The sequence below is a fragment of the Mastomys coucha genome, unplaced genomic scaffold (genome assembly GCF_008632895.1).
Source record: "Mastomys coucha isolate ucsf_1 unplaced genomic scaffold, UCSF_Mcou_1 pScaffold12, whole genome shotgun sequence".
NCBI classification, from domain to species: domain Eukaryota; kingdom Metazoa; phylum Chordata; class Mammalia; order Rodentia; family Muridae; genus Mastomys; species Mastomys coucha.
In genome coordinates this window covers 43,877,874-43,898,655 of record NW_022196894.1, presented here as the reverse complement: position 1 = coordinate 43,898,655, position 20,782 = coordinate 43,877,874, and the positions used below count along the sequence as shown (strand labels likewise).

General features: G+C 39.7%; 1 protein-coding gene across 4 annotated transcripts in view; it reads left to right on the top strand.

The window, feature by feature from the left end:
* Nucleotides 1–20,782, top strand: part of Cd96 (CD96 molecule) — a 77,607-nt gene that overhangs the window by 47,039 nt on the left and 9,786 nt on the right. For 2 of the 4 annotated variants that reach the window (XM_031364021.1, XM_031364019.1), the window contains exons 8-9: nucleotides 3,429–3,527; nucleotides 14,858–14,926. In XM_031364021.1, the coding sequence (XP_031219881.1) occupies nucleotides 3,429–3,527; nucleotides 14,858–14,926 (168 nt within the window). Of the gene's footprint in view, nucleotides 1–3,428; nucleotides 3,528–14,857; nucleotides 14,936–20,782 lie in introns of all 4 variants that reach the window. The other 2 variants (XM_031364020.1, XM_031364018.1) reach the window with 1 other exon arrangement.

Below are 20,782 nucleotides of genomic sequence, written 5' to 3'. Positions count from 1 at the left end.
ACAGAAAGCAGAGAGAATGAGAGGGACAGGGAGAAGCAGAAAGTAGAGTGAGACGAGGTGAACACTGAACCCTCCCCAAGGTGGCAGACTTTCTGCAGCAAGTGTTCACCTCCCAAGAGTTCTAAGAACCTTACCCTAATAGCACCCTTCATTCAGGTACCAGCTGTTCAAATACATGAGCCCCTAGGAGACATTTCTCATTAAAGCCACCACATCAAGCTATTATTGCTGACTAGATACTGAAATGAAAACGTAAGAAAACCTACGCTCTCGGGACCAGAAGAGAGAAATTGAGAGACTTTTCTGGAAAAGAAAAGACACTTTGTGGGGAAATGCGAGAAGTTTTCTCCTTGGTCTAGGAGGTTTTGTCCTTTGATCTAGGACAAAGATCATAATGCCAAAGACTGAACAGTAATATTCCTCTGAGGTGCTCCTCTGATTGGAGCATCCTTAGATTGTTTGCTTCTTTGAGAAAAATGAAAAGGATATTTTGTTTGCTTTTAATCTAAGAGTTGATTACAAAATCTCTTTGGTTTTGAAAATGTCATAGCTGTCATTAAAGTTGATCAGGGTTCAATACCAGTTATGACTGTTCAGGTCCAGCCATCTGTGATAGAGCTGAAGGTTGACAACTGAATAGCGTGTGTGTATGTGTGTGTGTGTGTGTGTGTGTGTGTGTGTGTGTGTGTATGTTTTGTGTGGGGAGGTGCACTCACGTGCACATGCACACACATGCATGCCCCCCTGTGTCTGTGCTGTACATGTTTTTAATGCATAATTCCGCTCACGTATAATTTTGGGATATGGAGAAAGACAAAAAGATATCCCTATAGCTGAGATGGAACACTAAGGTTTAAAATGGAAGATTCTAGATAGATACTTCTTGCCTGACGACTTCCTGCAGTGAGGCAAGCTTCATATTTGTGACTGCTCCCGGGGTTCCTGAAAACATAAACTGAGAATTTAATATGCATACAAATCACCCAGGGAGCTTGCTAAAATATAGATTCTAATGCAGTAAGTCTGGAGCTGAGTTCCACTTTTTTGTTTTGTATTGTTTTGTTTTTTGAGACAGGGTTTCTCTGTATAGCCCTGGCTGTCCTGGAACTCACTCTGTGGACCAGGCTGGCCTTGAACTCAGAAATCTGCCTGTCTCTGCCTCCCAAGTGCTGGGATTAAAGGCTTGCACCACCACTGCCCTGCTCCACATTTCTAATAAGACCCTACAGGCAACCTCTCCCACTTGTCTATAGGTTACACTTTGGGAATAAAGGATCCAACATGCCCTAAGACTTCTGCTCACTTCTCAGGTAGAGAAGATAAGGTCTGGGACACTGATACTTGATCACAAAACGGCTCAAAATTAACTGACTCGGCTCTTCTTGTGGGCCAGGCTCCCGGCTGCTGCTGTGCCTCACATGATTTCGGAGAGCTCCCGAGCCTGTAGCAGAGTGACTTCAGACAGTAGAGATTCAGAGAGGATGGAACTGCTTAGGACCAGAAGTCCACCCCTTCCAACACTGCAGCCCATGCAATGACAGGAAACGGGTGTGAGATAACTGCTCATTCTACACCCAAACGTTAGGAACAGCCCTCGCTTTTGTTTTGATCAAGGCAGTGTCTCTTCTTTTCAGTCCAGTTTGAAACCAGACAGACACTTTCTGAATTCAGACTTCATGTTGAAATCCATATGGGATCTAGACATGGGGCAAAGAGCTCTTCTCAGTATACAATAAAAATCAGTATGTAATAAAAGTCTCCAAAATGGACTAAGAGGCTGACCCTCCCAGCTTCCAAAGATATGTGTGTAGTTTACACAGAAGAATTCTGTTCTAAACAGAAATATCCATCAGTGAAATAGGAGTGCCTTACACTGTAGAAATCTGGGACTGAAGGTAATCAATACCTTTAATTTTAGGAATTAACTCTTTATCTGTAAAAGGTGAGACAGTAAATGTTTGACTTTTTAATCAATAATATTAACTTAGTCCTAATTATCAACTAAGGACTACAGCATAGAGGCTGTAATGGACCGCATGTAAGTAAAGTAATATGGTGATATTCTAAAATGCTTTATTCATAAGCATAGGGCATGGGTGGGATTTGAGTGTAGGCATTGGCTTACAAGCTCTGTAAAAGCATTCCACAGAGAAAACCATGTAGGCATATTTATCTTGCGGCTCCACACTTCATCTTCTCATTAATCTTACTGTATTAGAAGACAATGATTATTATCTGAGAGCAATCAGATAGACACATAAGATTGATCTTTCTGCTACTTTTGTATATACTACATTATTTCCATTTATCAATACCTGCAAATAGAGTGAGGAAAAAGCCCATTGTTTCACTGAAGGGGCATGACCCATGAGACATAGTGGCAAGATCCTTGCTAGCACTAAGGTTAAGGAAAAGGAACATATGACGAAGGTCCTCTAGGACTCCGCAATTTTCAAAAAGGTTTACATGAGGAAGCTTGGGAATGAGAAAAATGTCAGGAAACAGCATAGTGACCAAGTGGTCTCCATGAGCCTACTGTGCTTGGACCGAAACATCTGCCTTTTGGATAGAGTGTGAGAGATGAAACATCTGCCTTTTGGATAGAGTGTGCAGTTCATGAGAGATGAAAACACGCTAATCAGCACCAAGACAGAAAGTTGGGAGTGGGACGTGGCACCAAACTGTGATGCCATTTGAAGAGGTCAGAAGAATTCTAGATGCAGAGCAAGAATAGTACGATCATTTTCATAATCTAATGATTTTCCTAAGCAGTAATGTTGTGTCTAGAAAAGTCACAAAAATCATCCAGAATCAAAAATTAACCAACTACATATAATCTACATTTTCCTAAAGTCAATAAATCCCCTTTATACTTGTAATTGTTTAAAAAAAAAATCCTTCAGGGGCAGGAGAGATGATTTGGTGGTTGGGATATTTTGTTCTTCTGGAAGACCTAGATTTGATTCCCAGTATCCACATAGTGGACTACAGCTATCTCCACGAACATTACACTTACTCTGCTACAATTCCAGTTCCAGGAGATCCTATGCTCCATCTGGTTTCTGGGGGTCACCTGGTACACATGGTATACAAACAAGAAGGCAGGTAAAACTCCCATATACATATAATAAAATGATTTTTCAGTAGGACTATTTGTAAGGCACACTAATGGTAGTTAAAAGAAATAGAATGAGTGTAAAATATAAATGAAACAATACAGCTTAGCTTCAATTTACATGCACACATGCAAACATGCCAATGTATAAACATTTTAATACATTTCCCACTCACCAGTAGATCTCACTGCCCAGTCCATACATAACAAGTCCTCAATACTGATTTGCTAGATAATGAAAAATTAAAATACTTGAGAGTTAAGTAAGTATTTTTTAACAGTATTTTATCCATTGTAAATATCTGCCTTACAGTTTCAGATTCTGTGATTGCCCCAACAAGACGTCTACCCAACGGGACACATCCTACCCTGGGTACACAACCTTTTCCAGATGCCAAAGTGTCTCCTACAAGTAAGAATGTTTTCAAACTACCTTTAATTTACATAACCTATTAATTCTTTAATTAATCAGGTGGTTCGAACTAGCAGATTTGTATCATTTATGCCCTTCCTTGCTATAGTATTTGAAATAAAGTAATTGTTCTTATAGATTTCAAGAGTTAACACTTGAAGCTGTGGGAAAATTGAGGTCAGGAAGTATTCCGTGAGGAATTTAAATTTCGTACTCATTATTAAATAGTTAATCCATTGACAATCCTCCTCAGCTGTATTCTCACTGGGGAGTTAAATAAAACAGTTGCAAATTGGGATAGTGTGGGCCTAAGACAGTTAGAGCATTTTATGTTAAATTTGTCTGGCCTGTAATTAATTCACCAAGGTGGCTAGTGAATGCTGTGAATTCACCGCTCCCATGCACAACAGCATTAACAATGGGAGCTGTTGGTCAGTGTTGCTATGGTAAAGTCGTAAATGACAGGGAATCTCAGAGGCAGGCATTGAGACAAACAAATCATAATCCCCACTTCCATGTCTGTTGTACATTACAGATATCCATGGTGACCTTCTCTGATTTAAAAAACTACAGTATGTGTAGAGCAGAAGTATGATTCTCATTTCATATTTAATTAAAATTATCAATTTTGTCTGGAAATGAGACCTGAAATGGAATAAAATAAAAGCAGGCTGCTAAAATGAACAGTGGCTTTAGCTGGAAGCATTTTGCATGTTGCCTACAGTCACTGTCAAAGTGAGAAGCGGGTGGCAGGTGAGAAATGCCTGCGACTCACCCATCAGAAGCTCACATCCAGTGGACTTGTTCTTTGTCTTTTATAAAGCTGTTCCTCCCCTGCTCCTCCTCTCCTTCCTCCCTGTCCTCACTCCCTTCCTTCTTTTTGAAGCTACCATTTTCAATGGCCATTGTTTTACCAATAAACTACAATAGACTGAGACATGTTCACTCAGCAAACATCAGCAGATTCAATAATAATAATAATAATAATAATAATAATAATAATAATAATAATAATAAAATATCTTAAACTTCTGCTGTATCCTATGTATCATTTTAGATTGCTATGTGAAAAATTACTCTGAGACTTAATAAATATTAAAACATCTCAAATGGCTTCAGGAGCCAGGAATCCAGGAGCTACTTAGGAATGCTAGTGTGCTGAGTCATTGCCCTGAGCTTCAGTCATCTGAAAGCTTGGTTGGGCCAAAACCATATATATTGAAACTCAAACAGGGTTCAAAACAGGACTTCTCAGACTCACTGCATGGGCCTCTCAGTAGGAGAGGACTTCTCAGACTCACTGCATGGGCCTCTCAGTAGGACAGGACTTCTCAGACTCACTGTGTGGGCCTCTCAGTAGGACTGCTTCCAATATAGCTGCTTGTTTCTCCTGGACAAAATGCTTCAAGAAATGATGGCTACAAAAACGTGCCACTTTAATGTCCTGTCCTCCCTGCATGTGACTGCATGTCACTTCTGCCTTATCCATCTTATTAGAAACAAGTCTACTGTCAGGGAAGAAGACTGAGACACCATCTGTTGGACATAAGAATATGAACTGTGGACAAATATAAGTCACTATATTGTATCATTTGGAAAGTTTTTATATTAAATGAAGTGTTGTTTGCCCTCCTTTACATATATGCATAGTGGAGAAAGCAAATATCCTTTCTGTTTGTCCAGACAGGATACCGAGACTCTGAGAGTAAACAGGATCAATACCTAGTGGTAACATAGGCTCCTGTATTTATGTCAGTCTGCTGGCTCTGACTCGAGTTCTTTTCCCCAACCACTATAAATGCCCAAAGAGCCCAGGCCATACTTGTTTTGTCTTCTAACACATACCTAGGTAGTATGTATAGGTGAATAACTCAACAAATAAACAAATTGATATATTTGTACTTTTGACATGTCATTTAATACTTGTAGTACTATAGGTATGTAATAATATATATAATAATCTTATGGTGTTAAAAATGGCATTTTTTAATTCTGCCTTCAGAAAGTTTGAAACCTGCATGAAAGAGATGACATAGACATAGGACCATAATAATTCAATGCATGAAAGAGAAAGGGCCATACCCTGTGGAATGGAAATGTTCAGATATGCCAGGAAGTACCATATTTTGAGTAATCAATGGACCCTATGGGTTCAGATGATCAAAAATATTTCTAAATGGAGAAGACAGGAGGGAGGAAGGGAGGAAAAGATGGAGGGAGGGAGGGAGAGAGAGAGAGAGAGGCCGGCTCTCTGCTGGAAGGTCCAGGCGAGAGAGAGAACCTGGTCTAGCCTAGTCTCTTGAGTCTCTCGAAGCTGAGCAGGATGGTGAGTGTCATGGTGTCATGGTTCGAATCTCTTACCCTCTGGAGAATAACCACCCTGAGCTGAGCCTTGTTTAATTGTATCAATCTTTTTGTTTATAAAGGGCCCAGAGAGGAGGTGGAGTTTTTTGCTGAGGTGAGATGACATAGGGGTTGGGGAAAGGTGACGAAGGGTATGCCAACAAAGTTATTCTGCTTCAGCAGTAGCTAAGCAAAGGCAGGCTTGAGCGGGTCCTGCTGAGTCACTCCAGTATGAAAGTGACTGAGACAGTTTTCAAAACTTGAGTCAGGCTCGGGTTTGTCCTCAAGGCCCAAACCAGAGCCAAAATGGGTCCCAACAGAGTGTGTGTGTGTGGGGGGGGGGGGTGTCTTATGTGTACCATATTTATTTGACTAGATGAAGACCTTGAAAGTTTTCTTAGAGAAAATGACATGAACAGTTATGTTTGTGATCACTTGAGAAAGTATCAGTAGACAAGCTTGGCCAAGGGGACAACATCATACATCAGAGAAGCAAGAAAGGAGACTGGAAATTGCAGACTAAAGAAAGGATTGAGTCCAACTTAATCACTCTAATAATAGTCTAGGAAATGGAACAGGTCTTTTGTAAACAGCTTTTTTTTTTAGATGAATGTAATTGTATTTTAATTTAAAGTGTGTTTTAAAAATAAAGGAACTGTTCACCAGTTATTGCTAGCATCAAGTATTCTGCTAGATGTTGGGAAAGCAGCAATAAACAAAATAGGAAAAATACTCTCTTGGCATTTCCATCCTGACAAGAACTCCTTCGAGCTGAATTATTTGTGGAGTTAGCCAACATGTCAAGTGTTATGCTTGACCAAACACTACTCTTATATCTGTGAAGAAATATAAAACATAAAAAGTATAGCTTCCAGCTGAATAGAGAAGTCACAGTAATCTTATTTGTATATAGTGTGTTGGGAGGTGTGTGTGTGTGTATGTGAGAGCTAATAAGGTGATATAAATAGGTGAGAAGTCTCTGGAGAAGCCATGCCATCCTTTAAGTAAAGCACCACTTCATGGGCCTGAGAACGCCCTTAGATCAGAGTTTAATAATCTCCCCCCATGAGGGGGCATCTGGTAGTGTCCAGACAGATTTGGTGTTGGCCCAGTGAGGTGGGAAGATGCCCGGAGCATCCTGTGAGCAGAGGTGAATGCTTCTCTTTACTGTTGCATAACACAGGATGTCACAGTCCTTCCTCATCACAAAGCAGTGTTTAGCTCGAAATTTTAAAAGAGCCAAGTCTGAATCTGACTCCAGTATAATTAGAATGGATATCTTTTGCTTCACAAAATCCGAGTGAGAGCTCATCAAGGTGCTCATAACTGCAGATTATGTTTGGAACAATTTTCTGCCTAATTGTTATATGCCAAAGAGACCATGTTAAATCAATAGCTATCAAAAAAAAAATACCTAAATTAAACTTCTCTGCTTGGCTCAATCATTGGATTACTATGGTGAAACCCCCATTTAATCTTAGCACCAGAGAGGGTCATTGTAAAAGACTCATGATTGCTGAGTCAGAATCTCATAGGAGCCACCTTTGAAGGTCTTTTCAAGAAAGGAATCCAAACAGAGCCTGACACAGAAATCAACTTCAGAAGGCTATGGCTCACTCTAAGATGTAAGGAGCGTTCAATCAGCATTACAAAGCTCCATGTCTGCCTGAAAGCGTTCATGTCTTACTCTTGTCTTCAACAAAAGGCAATTTTTAAAACAAATGTACGGGGTCAAAGATGCAATACTCTTTACTTCCAGAAGAACATTGTAGCTCAAATAAACCACAAGAACCACCCAGGGAAGCCTCCTTCAACTCCACAGTAGCCAGTTAACATTGCAGACTCCTGACTGCAGTCTCTGTGGCAATCACTCGAGACATACTCATTCTACAAACAATACAGAGTGCCTACCATATATTGGAGTATTTTTAAGGTGCTATATTACAGTGATGTAGGAATTAGACAGTCCCTTTATTTTATGGAGCTTATAGTTATAAGTTATAAGCATGAGTCTTTCCTTGATTCCCATCTCTCTGCCCACTAGGCCATAGACTCTCTGGCTCTGCCTTCTGTTTTTATGTCTATGCCTGACCCTTTGATCCAATGACATTGATTTTGATATTACATTCCCATCAATAACTTATCTGGTCCTCACAGTCTGGTTTCGTACTCTCAACACTTTGAGGAAAATATCAGGTCTGCTCTGACTCCAGCCCTTGGCCTGTTCCTCTTGTGGCAACAGCCGGTCTTTAGAAAGTGGATGCTCATGTGTGGGGAGCAAAGAGCAAAGAAATAAGTACTCAGAGAGTGCAACAAAGCTGGAGACTTAAAAATAAACATGTCATAAATGGATGGAGATCAGACCTAGGAGATACATTATCGGATAATATCAGAAGGAAGCATCATAGAAGCACGTCAGCTGGTCAGGACCCTGGGTTCTAAAGCAAGACCGCCTCAGAGAGAGTTGAAAGGTGGTAGAGGATGTTGGTGATTTGTGTGTGGTAGCAATTCCATTAGTTTCTGCCATCATCATACATACATATATACATACATATGTATATGTATATATATATATATATATATGTATGAGAAAGGGATAAGGCAGAGAGGGCTTGGGTGTGGCTAAGAGGTAGAATGATTGATGGACATATGAATTTCATCCCTCCAACACCATTAATACCACCACCCCAAACACTGAGGACAGCAATACTCAGAGTACCATGCTAAGTATGCAAATGGAGTTGAGGAAGTCTGCACACAGAGTCTGGAGGGAAGCATAGGCTCAATGAAAAGGATGATGAAAATAGGTCTTCATATTATCGCCCTTCAAGAAAATTGCTTAACTTTATTATTGAGAAGTTTGTTATTTATCTAAAAACTACACATTGAAATTAAGCAGGTCCAAAGGCTTCAATTGTGATCTTAAGCACAGATGTAAATAAATTTAACACATAGAGAAGAAGAGAAGCAGGAGATGCAGTAAACCAATGGACTGTAAATTTAGACTGCTGGAGGCTAGCAGTTACTATGGCTTCTTAGTGTGTGAGGAAAACAAATAGGAAGATATGTGGGTAGTGAATGGTAACCACAAGAACAGCATACCGAAGACTGATTTGGTAGTGCTGATTTGAAGTGACCTAAATTGATGACAGTCTCAACCAGGCATTTGTAGAGATGGAGAGTCCTATGACAAAAGACGCACCAGGAGTGTCTGACTAAATATGGGGATAACTAAAGGCTTTTAGACAACTGTCACACAAACGCCTTGCAGGTTTCTCCTAGCAATTATCTAACCATTTTCCCCACTGTCATGGCTATGTCAGATAGCTGAACAGTGGCACTGAAATAGTTTGAGTTCTTTCAATGTGTCTGGGATTATTCTGAACTATAAATGCATTGCTTCATTTCACTCTTCCAGTAGCACAAACTTGAAATACTACTACCCCTACTTTGCAAGAAAGAATAGTGAAGGACGCAAAGAGGTCAAATAGCAAAAGCAATGTCATACAGAAGGGTGAAGAGCTGGAACAGAGGGTAGACAGTTAGATTGTGAGGCCTACTGCCTCTGTCAGTTCAGACTTTGGCTCAATGTATTTTATGGTGGATAAACCCATGCTCATTTGAAGTTGCTATTGCTACTGTAAGGAGGTCACACAGAAGACCTCCATTCATCCTTCTCTTCTACAGACCTGTGGTTCCTGAGAAATTTATTCTCAGGAGTTGGAACTAGTGTTTCCTTTGTTGGTTACAAGTCAGAGGAAAGAAATCCCTTCCATTCTTTGCCTCTTCCTACAACCATCTTAATATAATCCTTGGTGCAGGTATGACACTATAACATCCATACAGAAAGGAAGGAAGGAAGGAAGGAAGGAAGGAAGGAAGGAAGGAAGGAAGAAAGGAAGGAAGGAAGGGAGGGAGGGAGGGAGGGAGAAGGAGGGAGGAAGGAGGAGGAGGAGGGGAAGGAGGAGGGGGAAGAAAATGAATGCTGTCTTTTAATCTTTTAATTCTGGAAATTTATGGACCAACAAGGTATCTCAGAGTGCAGGATAAGTTTTGGAAGTTGATTCTCTTCTTTTACTCTAGGTCCCAGGTATTGAACTCAGGTCACCTGGACTGCATGGTGGGCACTTTTACTTGCAGAACCATCTTGCCAGCCCCAGGAGACCAACTTTTATGAATATTAACACTTATCATGCCATGTCTACAACTATACAACGTATGTGGAGAACTCTGCCTTAACTGTAATCTTCATTGAGTTGGTCTTAAACCATTTTCAGACCAGTAATGTAGCAGTATATGGTCCCCTTAACCCTTTATTCAACATCTGTTAGGCAAGCCATCTCCCTCGTGACTAATCTTGTGATGATATTAGGGCATCTCCCTCCATGCATGTCTTCTTCACACTGTCTGAACATCAGTTTCCACCTCATGCAGTCCACTCGGATGGGTAAGGCTCATTTGAATGTGTTTATATGACCCAGATACTCTTACATACAGGTCTAGCATCTCCCTACTGCATTTAATGGCTCTGTGCTACAAGGGCGCTGGAGAGTAATTCCCCTTTGTGCAGGAAATAAAGCAGGATGGTTCAAGTTGATCCAGCAGATGCTCTAGTGATGAAGTAGAAGGCCAAACAAAAACACTGTAATATAAAAAAATAATTTAATTTTCAGCCAATATCACAGGAATATAAGGAAAGTCTTAGATAAGTGAGCTTGACAAACCATATTGTTCTAACTGAACTTGCAAATCACTTTTATTCTTGTACTTGGTGAGTTACATAAGCTGGACTGGGTAGCAAAAAAAATTATTTTTTCCATCATTTTCTGTTCAAATGAGCTCTATTGAGTAGTTTCTTGTCCTCTGGAAAAAAAATTTCAGACAAATTACTTGGCTTTTGGGAGCTGGTTTTCATATAATAAATGCCGTCTGGTCCTTTTCAGACACTAGAACAGACATATGTCAATAATTTAAAAATCTTGTCAAATGAAGTGTCAAAACTTGAGAAACTTAGTCCAGAATTTCTCTTCTTTCCCTACTACAAGCTGGGTCTGCCTCAGCTGCAAGGGTGGGCAGCAAGTAAGAAGGGGCTTCCTTTCACAGGCTAACTCTAATCTGTTTAAAGCAACTCAGGATATAAAGGGGAAAGTGGTCACTGTCACCTCATGGGCACTTAGGCAGGAGGTGTATTTCAGAATTTTCCAAAAGTTACTACTGAACCATGGAGCTCCTGACATATTAGCCATCTTCCCTTGCTCCAGCAGGCAGGTGGTCAGCCCCTAGGAAGATGGACAAGGAAGTGGGTTAAGAAGCAGCTGACACAATGCCAAATAACACCAGCATCAACTCTTACAGAACATATTTCAATTTCTTCTGTTCAACCCAGACCACAGGAATAGTCTATATAAACTATAAAAGAGTAGTTGTTTCTTCTTAGTGAGACGTATGTAAAAGAGTTTAAAATGAAATGGGATGGACGGATTTCAACCTCGTCTAACCCCATGGAAGGTTCTGAGCGAGTATAAACAAAACAAATTGGATGAAGTAGCTGCTTGTTTTGCTTTGTTTTGTTTTCCTGGAAACAACGGATCAGGATGATGTATGTCTGAACACTTGCAGAATTTAATCACAGTAAGTCTGCACATTGAAGGAAAAATAAACAGCCAGGACACATAGCCATCATTTGGGTTGTCATACTTTTTGCCTATAAGGTGTGTCATAATCTAAAATCAATCATTGAAAATCATGAAGTTTATGCTGAGTCAGTCTTCACCTTGAACCAAAACAGACCAAAGTAAAGTGCCCCATTCGAAGGCTAAGAAATAGGACTGAGTGTGAATGTTTCAAGAAATGAAAAGAAAATTCCTTTTGGGCTGATCTTGAGATGTAAAGTAAATAAATAAACCATTCTCTGTTTATCAAGAGACAGTCAGGCATGATTGATTTTTTTAAGCTATAACATTTTTAAATTTTGATAATTTCATGCATACATGCATACATGGATTTTAATCATATTTATCTTTCACGCCTCCCTCTAACTCCCCCAAGAATTCCTCACCCCCACCCTTCCAAACTCCTCTGTGCCCTCTTTTTGTTTGTTTATTTGTTTGTTTAATTAGCCAAGTGATTTCAGTTTGTGTACTCATAGGTGTCTGGCCATCCACGGAAACCTGGTCAACCTACGAAGGGCCACACCTTTAAAGAAAACCGACTTTCCATTCTCAGTAAGCCATCAATTGTCAATCTCAGCCAGAAGTGAAGGCCTGTGAGCCCTTCCTCCCTCCATGCACAGATGTTGAGTCCCTTGGTCCCATGCAGCCAACTACAGCTGCTGTAAGCTTACAAATGCAGCGGTCTGGTTACCAGACACCATCTCTTACAGTTACAAAATCTCCAGGTCAGGTTTTAGGATGAAATGACTTTTGCAAAGCAATTCAAGCTCAAGGCCTTGAGGAAGAGACAATGTTAATCTCACCAGTAGCCTGGATTTGAGCTGTGCCCTCCTGTTGCTGTTGACATTGGGGATATGCCTTGTGATGGTCTCTGGACCATCTGCTACACACAGGAAAGACAAAGGATTCCTGAGGAGCAGGAAACATCCAGCCCTGGTACAGACAGGTGCCACAAGCTTCCTAAGCCACTTGAGGCAGGGGGAATTTCCACCTGTCCTTCCCTGGTCCAATTATCCCATGACATTTCTGGTCTGAGAACGTAGGTTTATGTGTTGCCATATTTGGATTCCTCAGTTAATTAACAAAGTCATCCATATCCACTCGAATCATTTATGTCGCCTCCATGAATGTAGGCTGCAGATGAGTAATTGTCCAAATTTTAATTTCAGTGCCAGAAGGATACAAGTTCTCAAGTAATTGCTGAGCAGAGCCCTTGCTTGCAGTGGTTTTGACTCTGGCTGTTAAGATGTAGTCCTAGAATGGGAACAGACCTCATTCCTGAGCCATGGTGTAAACTGGCAGGAAGGAAAGTAAATTGAAGTTATTTAGAAATCTGTTATTTTCCCAAACAGATTCAATTCTACTTCTGTGTGATTAATAATGGCTTATAGAAAGTGAGTCATTCTTTCAATAACCTATGCAAAATTGTACAGGCCAAGAACAAAAACAAAACTCCAGCAGAAGACCAATAAACCTGAAACTACCTTGTGTGTCCTACAGATAGGGGCCAGGCTTCATTGTTCCTTTTGTTTCCTAGGGCTCCTGTGTTCTAAGTCTTTAACAAATGCCACAGTTTTGCCTGTCAATAGATGTTTGAGTGGCTCAGATTGTGAATGTGTTCAAAAACATTAGTATAAGTCAGTGCACATGACTGACCTGAGGTCCTCCCCAACCATGGGTCTTCCCTTCCTGATGCTGCTGCCTTTTCAAGCTTCCAAGCAGCAAAAAGCATCTCCTAAGCGGTCCCCTATAGTTGACAGTTTGTATGCAGTGATACATGATCTCTTTGGACTTCACTCGCAGACCGCACTGCAGAAACACTTACTGTAGATATCTCTGCAGGTGAACTACTTGTAGATGTACAAACCATGCACCATTTATTTACTGTATACATTTTCTCGAAAGTTTCATTATCCATATTCTCTGAGTTTTCTAGGACTTGAGAGATGGTCCAGTGGTTAAATATTTTTTTCTAAAAAACAAATTAAGGCAGAGGCTAGAGGAGTAGTTCAGTGGTTAAACACATTGGCTGCTCTTACAGAGGTCCTGAGTTTAATTCCTAGCAACCACATGGTGCCTCACAACCATCTATAATGGGGTCATATGCCCTTTTCTAATGTGTCTGAAGGCAGCTACAGTGTACTCATATATGTATGTATATGTATATGTATGTATGTATGTGTATGTATGTATATGTATGTGTATAAACACACACATACACACAAATATATATATATATATATATATATATATATATATATATATATATATAGTTGAAGCACTTGGGAAACTAGGACACTGTTACCTACTCTCAAGAGCATAAAGAAACACTGCTGTGATGTTGTATGGACATTTTATATTCATCTTGTAAAAACCTGGGAAATCTTTCTTGTCAATTATGATAAAAAGAATAATTTATAAAATTGACTTAGTTTATCATATAGTACACATCAACCAAATAATATACTTTGTTTATTTTCTAACATTTTTCCTAGAAAATTTGGGACAGATATGGATCTCTATCTTCTAAGAGAACAAAATACTAAGTAATTCAGATTGTACCCTATCCGTATTCTGGTTTCAATAGAATTCAACTCTTTCTGTCCTTATTTCCCCTGTTATTCACTGTTTTATTTCTTTTACTGCATATTTATGTAAGCCACTTTAGGTATGTTTGGGAACAACAGAGAAATATATACAACAAAAATATATCAAAAGCTCGTCTCTCAAGGAGATGCAGACATGGTTGTGGTTGGTTATTTTTCCTCTGTCTGTCTAGCCTCCTCTCTAGAGAAGCATTCACTTTTTAAGTGAATATGAAGCATACTTTCCTTTGTGGTAGGGAAGAAAAAAGGATGAGAAAGAGTATGGTGTACTCTGAAGATGACTTTGTAAGCTAAGAATGGAGATAAGTATGAAACCATAGTATGTATAAATGTTTTATTATTGTGAAAATTCACTGTAAGGTAAATTTCATGAAGACAGAAACCTTGATTTCACTTATTGTTACTACCTTTAGACCTAGGATAGTGTTTGGTACAATGTAGATACTGAATCAAAGTATGTTTCAAAGATTGAATATAACAGATATGAATTTAGCAGAGTGGTGTTAGTAGCAAAGGAATGATGTGAATATTTGTTATGTAATCATAAGCATATACTCTTGTGTGCTGTTTTTCTTTCCATATATATAATGATATCATTTGACTATGTGTCTACTTGGATTCCTTCAAAGGACGATCTTGTTAAGATTAGTGTCTTCATTAAATATGTGGCAACAAATGCAACAACTTCAAATTTTTGTTTTAAAAATAGGATATCTAGCTACATCTTCAGTGACAATTGTAGATGAAAATGTGTTGACACCAGATGCAACTCTTCGAAGTGAGTATAGTAAGTCCTTCTATGTATCATTTCCAAGAAGCTCATACATTTTACTATGATATCTAAATTATTAAGGTTTGTGAAAAGGCTGTTTTTCATTTGATGCTGGTATTTTGACTTTGGGTTTTCCTGTAGTGACTATGTATGGATAAGATGATCATTGTAGTCTTCGTAGTAAAAGTTGATAGTTTGTATTATATTATACTTTTCTTTTGTCAAGAGATTTTAAGGTAATATAGGTAACTGAGTTACAGGAATAGGAAAAGGAAACACATCAGTAGCAAGTTGTCATTAAACATGAAACACAGAGTATCAACCTCAGAACTACTAGATCTGAGCAGAGGACATTTCCCATGTCTCCAAAGTCACACATTAAAAACAGTATATCAAAGCAAAGCTAAATTACAGCTTTATAAAAAAAAAAGGTGGATTCTAAAAATAATTTTGTCTCTCAGCCAGCAATTCCAGCATGACTAGTAAAGATGTCAGCTATTCCCAGGCCTCCAGTGGGACAGATGCCAAGAACTGTTGAGTATTACCATGGGTCCTCCATTCATTCACCCAGCTTGTGTATTTAGCAGCCACTATGCCCTGTGTTCACAGCCATACTGTTGAACATTTATAAAGTATCTACCATGTTTAAAGTACTGTTTCAGGTTATTAGAATACATATATGGACATAGCAGATCTACATTACAAATTCTTTGTGAGGAGAGACATGGTAACTGATGATATAAAGAAGAAAACTCAATACACACACATAGGGAGAGTCACAGATGGGCATCAGGGGCTGCCAAATATACCTGGGAAACTGCCTTGAAAGTGGGGAGTCTAAGGTAGGTGTGATGGTATACACCTGTAATCCCAGCATTTGGGGAGTGGAAGAGCAAGGATGAGGACTTCGAGAAGTAGCCATGCAGCTCGTTCAAGGTTATCTTCTGCAACATAGATAGTTGTTAAGACTTGATATACCACTGCCTGCCTCCTTCAAAGGAATGGGAAGAAAGAAGAAGGGAGGGGGAAAGAGGGAAGGTAATAGAACCAAAAACCAAGGAATATTTAGAGAGAGTCATAGCACAAGTATACAAAGTACAAACTAGTCAGGATCTGCATATCAATAATAAAAATGAAAGAGAATGAACTCCCATGCCTAGCTGAGGAGCTACTGAGAGTTGATGGCTGCTAGGGAGAGAGACTTGATTTTCTTTAAGGCTGTTTCCCTGATAGATTGATCATCTTCCAGTGGGTGGTCCATACTCATGCATCTATGGGCAGCACTAACTAGGAGACAGACAGACAGACAGACAGACAGACAGACAGACAAGAAAAAGGAAGAAGATAGAGATAGATGACAGGTTAGATAGATAGAGATGCTGTATACATTATGAACTTTTCAAAGAATCAATTTCAACATTTTGTTTTTTGTGTTTTGTTTTTTGTTTTGTTTTGGTTTTTTGTTTTTCTGGTTTTTTGAGACAGTGTTTCTCTGTATAGCCCTGGCTGTCCTGGAACTCACTGTGTAGATCAGGCTGGCCTCGAACTCAGAAATCTGCCTGCCTCTGCCTCTCAAGTGCTGGGATTAAAGGCGTGAGCCACCACCGCCCAGCTCAACATATTTTTTTAATAGAAGATAATGCCCAAGGCAATGTAAAGGCATCATTGTAACATGAAACAGCCTGAAGAAAACCCATATTGCCTCTTAGTGGCAGAAGACAAATAGCTGCCTGGGGAGGTGACATGGAAAGTAGAACAAACAGAAGCAAAGGCACTGCTGGCCTCAGATGCAAATTAAATTTAACTGGTGGGCTCTCTGGCACAAAGAACACGCGCATTGAACAGCATTTATGCTGTCCATCTAAAACCTATAAAAACATCTGTACTTGCTGGCTCAGTCACTAGGCCACTGGAAGTTTGTCCTCAGGAAATGAGAAAGATAAAATAGTCATACAGCCTTTATTTATTTCTTTATGTCTTTGTCGGACCTCAGGCCCAGAGTTGGATTAATCATAATCTTTAATTCATCACATGCCTCCATCGTTAGGCAATAGAATACCCTCCATAATTTAACAATTCTTTCCTTAGATATGCTAACATTGATACCCATGTTTATACTTGGTGCCCCCAAGATAAGGCATGAAAATGCAATGCTCAGAGGGGGCAGATCATTGAAGGAGAAGCACAGATGTGGGCTTTTGATGATATGGGCCATGGTGGGTGATTGTGAAAAGAAGGAATATTGAAAATTTGTAAGAAAAAAAGCATTCAAATGCACCCTTGTTCTTCACATTATACAGAAGATATTTTTTTAGTTTTATAAACTTTATTATTAAAAAACTAAAAAAACAAAATCTCACAGATCAAAACTAACCAGTCTGCACAATTCAATGAACTTCTTCATAGTAAGGTTAAAAACAGCTTAAGATCTTGATATCAAAATAAAAACATTAAAAATATGTAATAAAAACATGTTTTTTTTTTCTCTTGGCTCTAAAAGGATTGATAACTTACAGTAGAACTAAGAAATCTGATTCACACCAACCAAAGAGCAAATATGGGCTGGACCTAGCCACCAACCCCTACATGCAGACACATATGTAGCAGCAGATGTGCAGCTTGGTCTTCATGAGGGCTCCCCAACAACTGGAGCGCAGGTTGTCCCTGACTCTGTTGCCTGCCTATGGAGCCCATTCCCTTAACTGGGCTGCCTGGTCTAGTCTTAGTGGGAGAGGAGGTGCCTGCAGTGACCTGATGCACCACGGTGGATTGATACCCAAAAAATGCCTCCCCCTTCTCAGAGGAGAGGGGGATGAGGGAAGACTGTGTGATGGAAGACTGGGGGGGCTGTAAATTGGGATGTATAATTAATTAATTAATTAATTAATTAATCAATCAATCAATTAAAAAAGAGTAAAAGAAATCTGGTTCATGAGAAGATACATTTTTTTTCAAAAATTTTAAATGCAAGTTTCACTGAGGGAGAAGATATTTGTTACAAATTTCACAATTGAAAGGGCCCAATACCGTTATATCTGTGTAAGGAGAGGCAAGAGGGCTGGCCCAGATGGAACTAGTGTTCCCAGTGTGGGCCAGCATGAGGACCTGAGTTCAGATCTCTAGCATTCACGGCAAGAGCCAGGTATAGCTAGACATGCCTGTCAGCCCAGTTGTAGAGAGAGGAATGGGAGGGGGAGCAAGGTAAAGACAAGAAGGTTGCCAAGGCTGGGGGGTGGGGCAAGGGGCGGGGGGGGGTGGTGATCGAGCAGGACACCTGGCTGCCACCCTTCTATGAGAAACAAGACCATCTCTCTTTAAACACAAGTTCAAGAGACTAGCAAAGGTGAAACAGCTTTAGTATCTGGTTCTCCAGAATGGACACCAGCCTAAAGAAAAGGCAACAATGGCTGGCCTGCTGATTCAGCATGGGTCAGACATGGTTTCAAAGTCCCTTATCCAATGAAATTGCCACTCCTTTTCCCGTAGGCTGGTACACTAGCCAATTACAATCTTCACACTACTAGAACATTATTTTTTGTTCTTATTCACCATTCTCATTCTCTGTTATGTGACTGCCCTGTGACCAAGTGTCATGAACCACTTTTGTTTACCCATGACCTCAGCCCCTAAAGTGACACCTGGACAAGTGAGTGAAATGCCAGTGAAAGATACTCAGACTCCCAGATAAGCGAAAGGATATTTGTTGGTTACAGGGTAGAAATGTCATAGCTTTGGACGCAGAAGTTTTTTGAGTCTGTTACTAGAAAGACTGAATTCCAAGATAGACTTATATTGTGAGTATAAGCTATTTTATATTTTAATTCGCACCATAATACTTTTCAATGTGTGATCTTTTTATTATTTATAAGTTTTTCTTTAATTATACTGGGATGTAGGGCATGGAAGAACTTTTGACCCCTTGCTCACTGCCTTATCCAATTTCATATCTACAATGACAGGCATATAGTGAATGAGTGAATTGATAATTGCATATGGAGACACACAGAGAGAAACAGAAAATGAGAGGATTTACTTAGTTGGAAAATCTGTACCTTATTTTTGAGACAATGTTTCATGTAGCCAAGGTTGGTCTCAAACTCACTATTAGCTAAGGGTGACTTGAATTGAACTTCAGATCCTCTTGCCGCCTGGGTGCCTGGCACATGCACAGCCATGCCTAGTTCTATCCGTGGTTGTGCTCGGGATCAAACCCAGGACTTCGTGAATGTTGGGTAAGCACTCTACCAAAATGAGCTACATCCTCAGCCGGTTGTCATATTTATTTATATTGATATTATATTAGACTGTGTTAGGGATAAGGACCCAGCCAGAAGAAGGAAGGGAGAAGGGGAGGAAAGGAGGAAGGAATGGTGAAGAATGGAAAACACTTTCCATCCTGTGCATCAGTATCAGGTAGGGCGTAGAGGTTATGCGAGACAATTTCTCGCTCAGAACCTAGAAAGCAAAGATCCCATGTTGCTTTGTCTTGCTTTATAGTTTATATACTGCATTTCACACAGTTCATAATAAAATGAACTATTGTGACCTTTCACATTTTCTGTTCTTTACCATTTAAAAACTTCATTTGAACATGGACCTATTCTTATTCAAAAATGGCCTCAGAAACAGTTAGGGTCTAAAAGGGGACTCTGACATCCTTCTGACAAAGGGTGTTTCACTAGCAGTGAAGACTCACATTTTCTATACTTCTAGAATAAGATATGATTGTTCTCTCTTCATAAGTTTAAAAGAAGAAAAGAAAATCCCCTGCAGTGGATTGCTCAATTTATAATCATTCACAAAAATCCATTAGAATCCAAAAAGCTGAAATTGATTGCTCACTCCTCAACTCTTTTGAAACACATAGCTGCCAGTTGAATTGGGCTGTAATGTGACAGGCAATATTGGATGATGCATTTGGCAAGGTTCGGGACAGGCATTGGTAATGGACTTTTTTCCTCTTCCCAATATGCTTATTTCAATAGATTTATGAAGTACTTACAGGAAGAAAAAGAATGACAATGGATAGATTTCTGTGTTCCTAGGTCCTTTGCTGCTTGTGAACATGGTCTTAGGAGATTTCCTTTATGAACCTCATACATATTTAAATGCTGCTACCCTTTTGATTGCATTGCATTTATCTGCATTTATAAGAATGTATTCAATGCAGTCTTTTGCTGTCATTTTGTTTATTAACTTAAAGAGATCTAGGCTGGGATTTAAAATGTTTGGACTCTAATCCCACTTTACTTCGGCTTCCAGATTTTCTGGTATCTGGAACTGACACCTGTCTATTTTACTTTAAGTGCCTACGAAATGGGAGTACTCTGCCCGGCCACCTTCACAGCACCATGGGTGAGGTTAATCACATCTTGGAACATATTTTCACCTCAATGCTCAGGTGATCAGGCCATGGAGTGGAAAATGGAATTTTAATTGCTTTCTTCCTGATTTCCCTTGCCATCCACCTGGTCTAGTGAGGCTTATAACTACACTGAAACTAGGCAATCTGAAGAGGGTAGCAAAAAAGCATTGTAGGTTTCCATCCCCTGGAGCCTCTGACTCAACACAGTACCAAAGTCAGCAAGCTCATGCTCAACAACAAATATACTCACATACATGCCTGCACACATGTGTACACACACACATACACACACACCAAACACAGGGGTGTACACACACATACACACATGTACATGCACACATACATACATACATAGAGACATGTGCACAGACATATGTGTATACACATAGACATTTGTACACACACATGTATATACACACATACTCACATGCATACACAGAGACATATATGTACATGTATAGATACATAAACATTTTCATGTCCTGGGACTCAGAGAA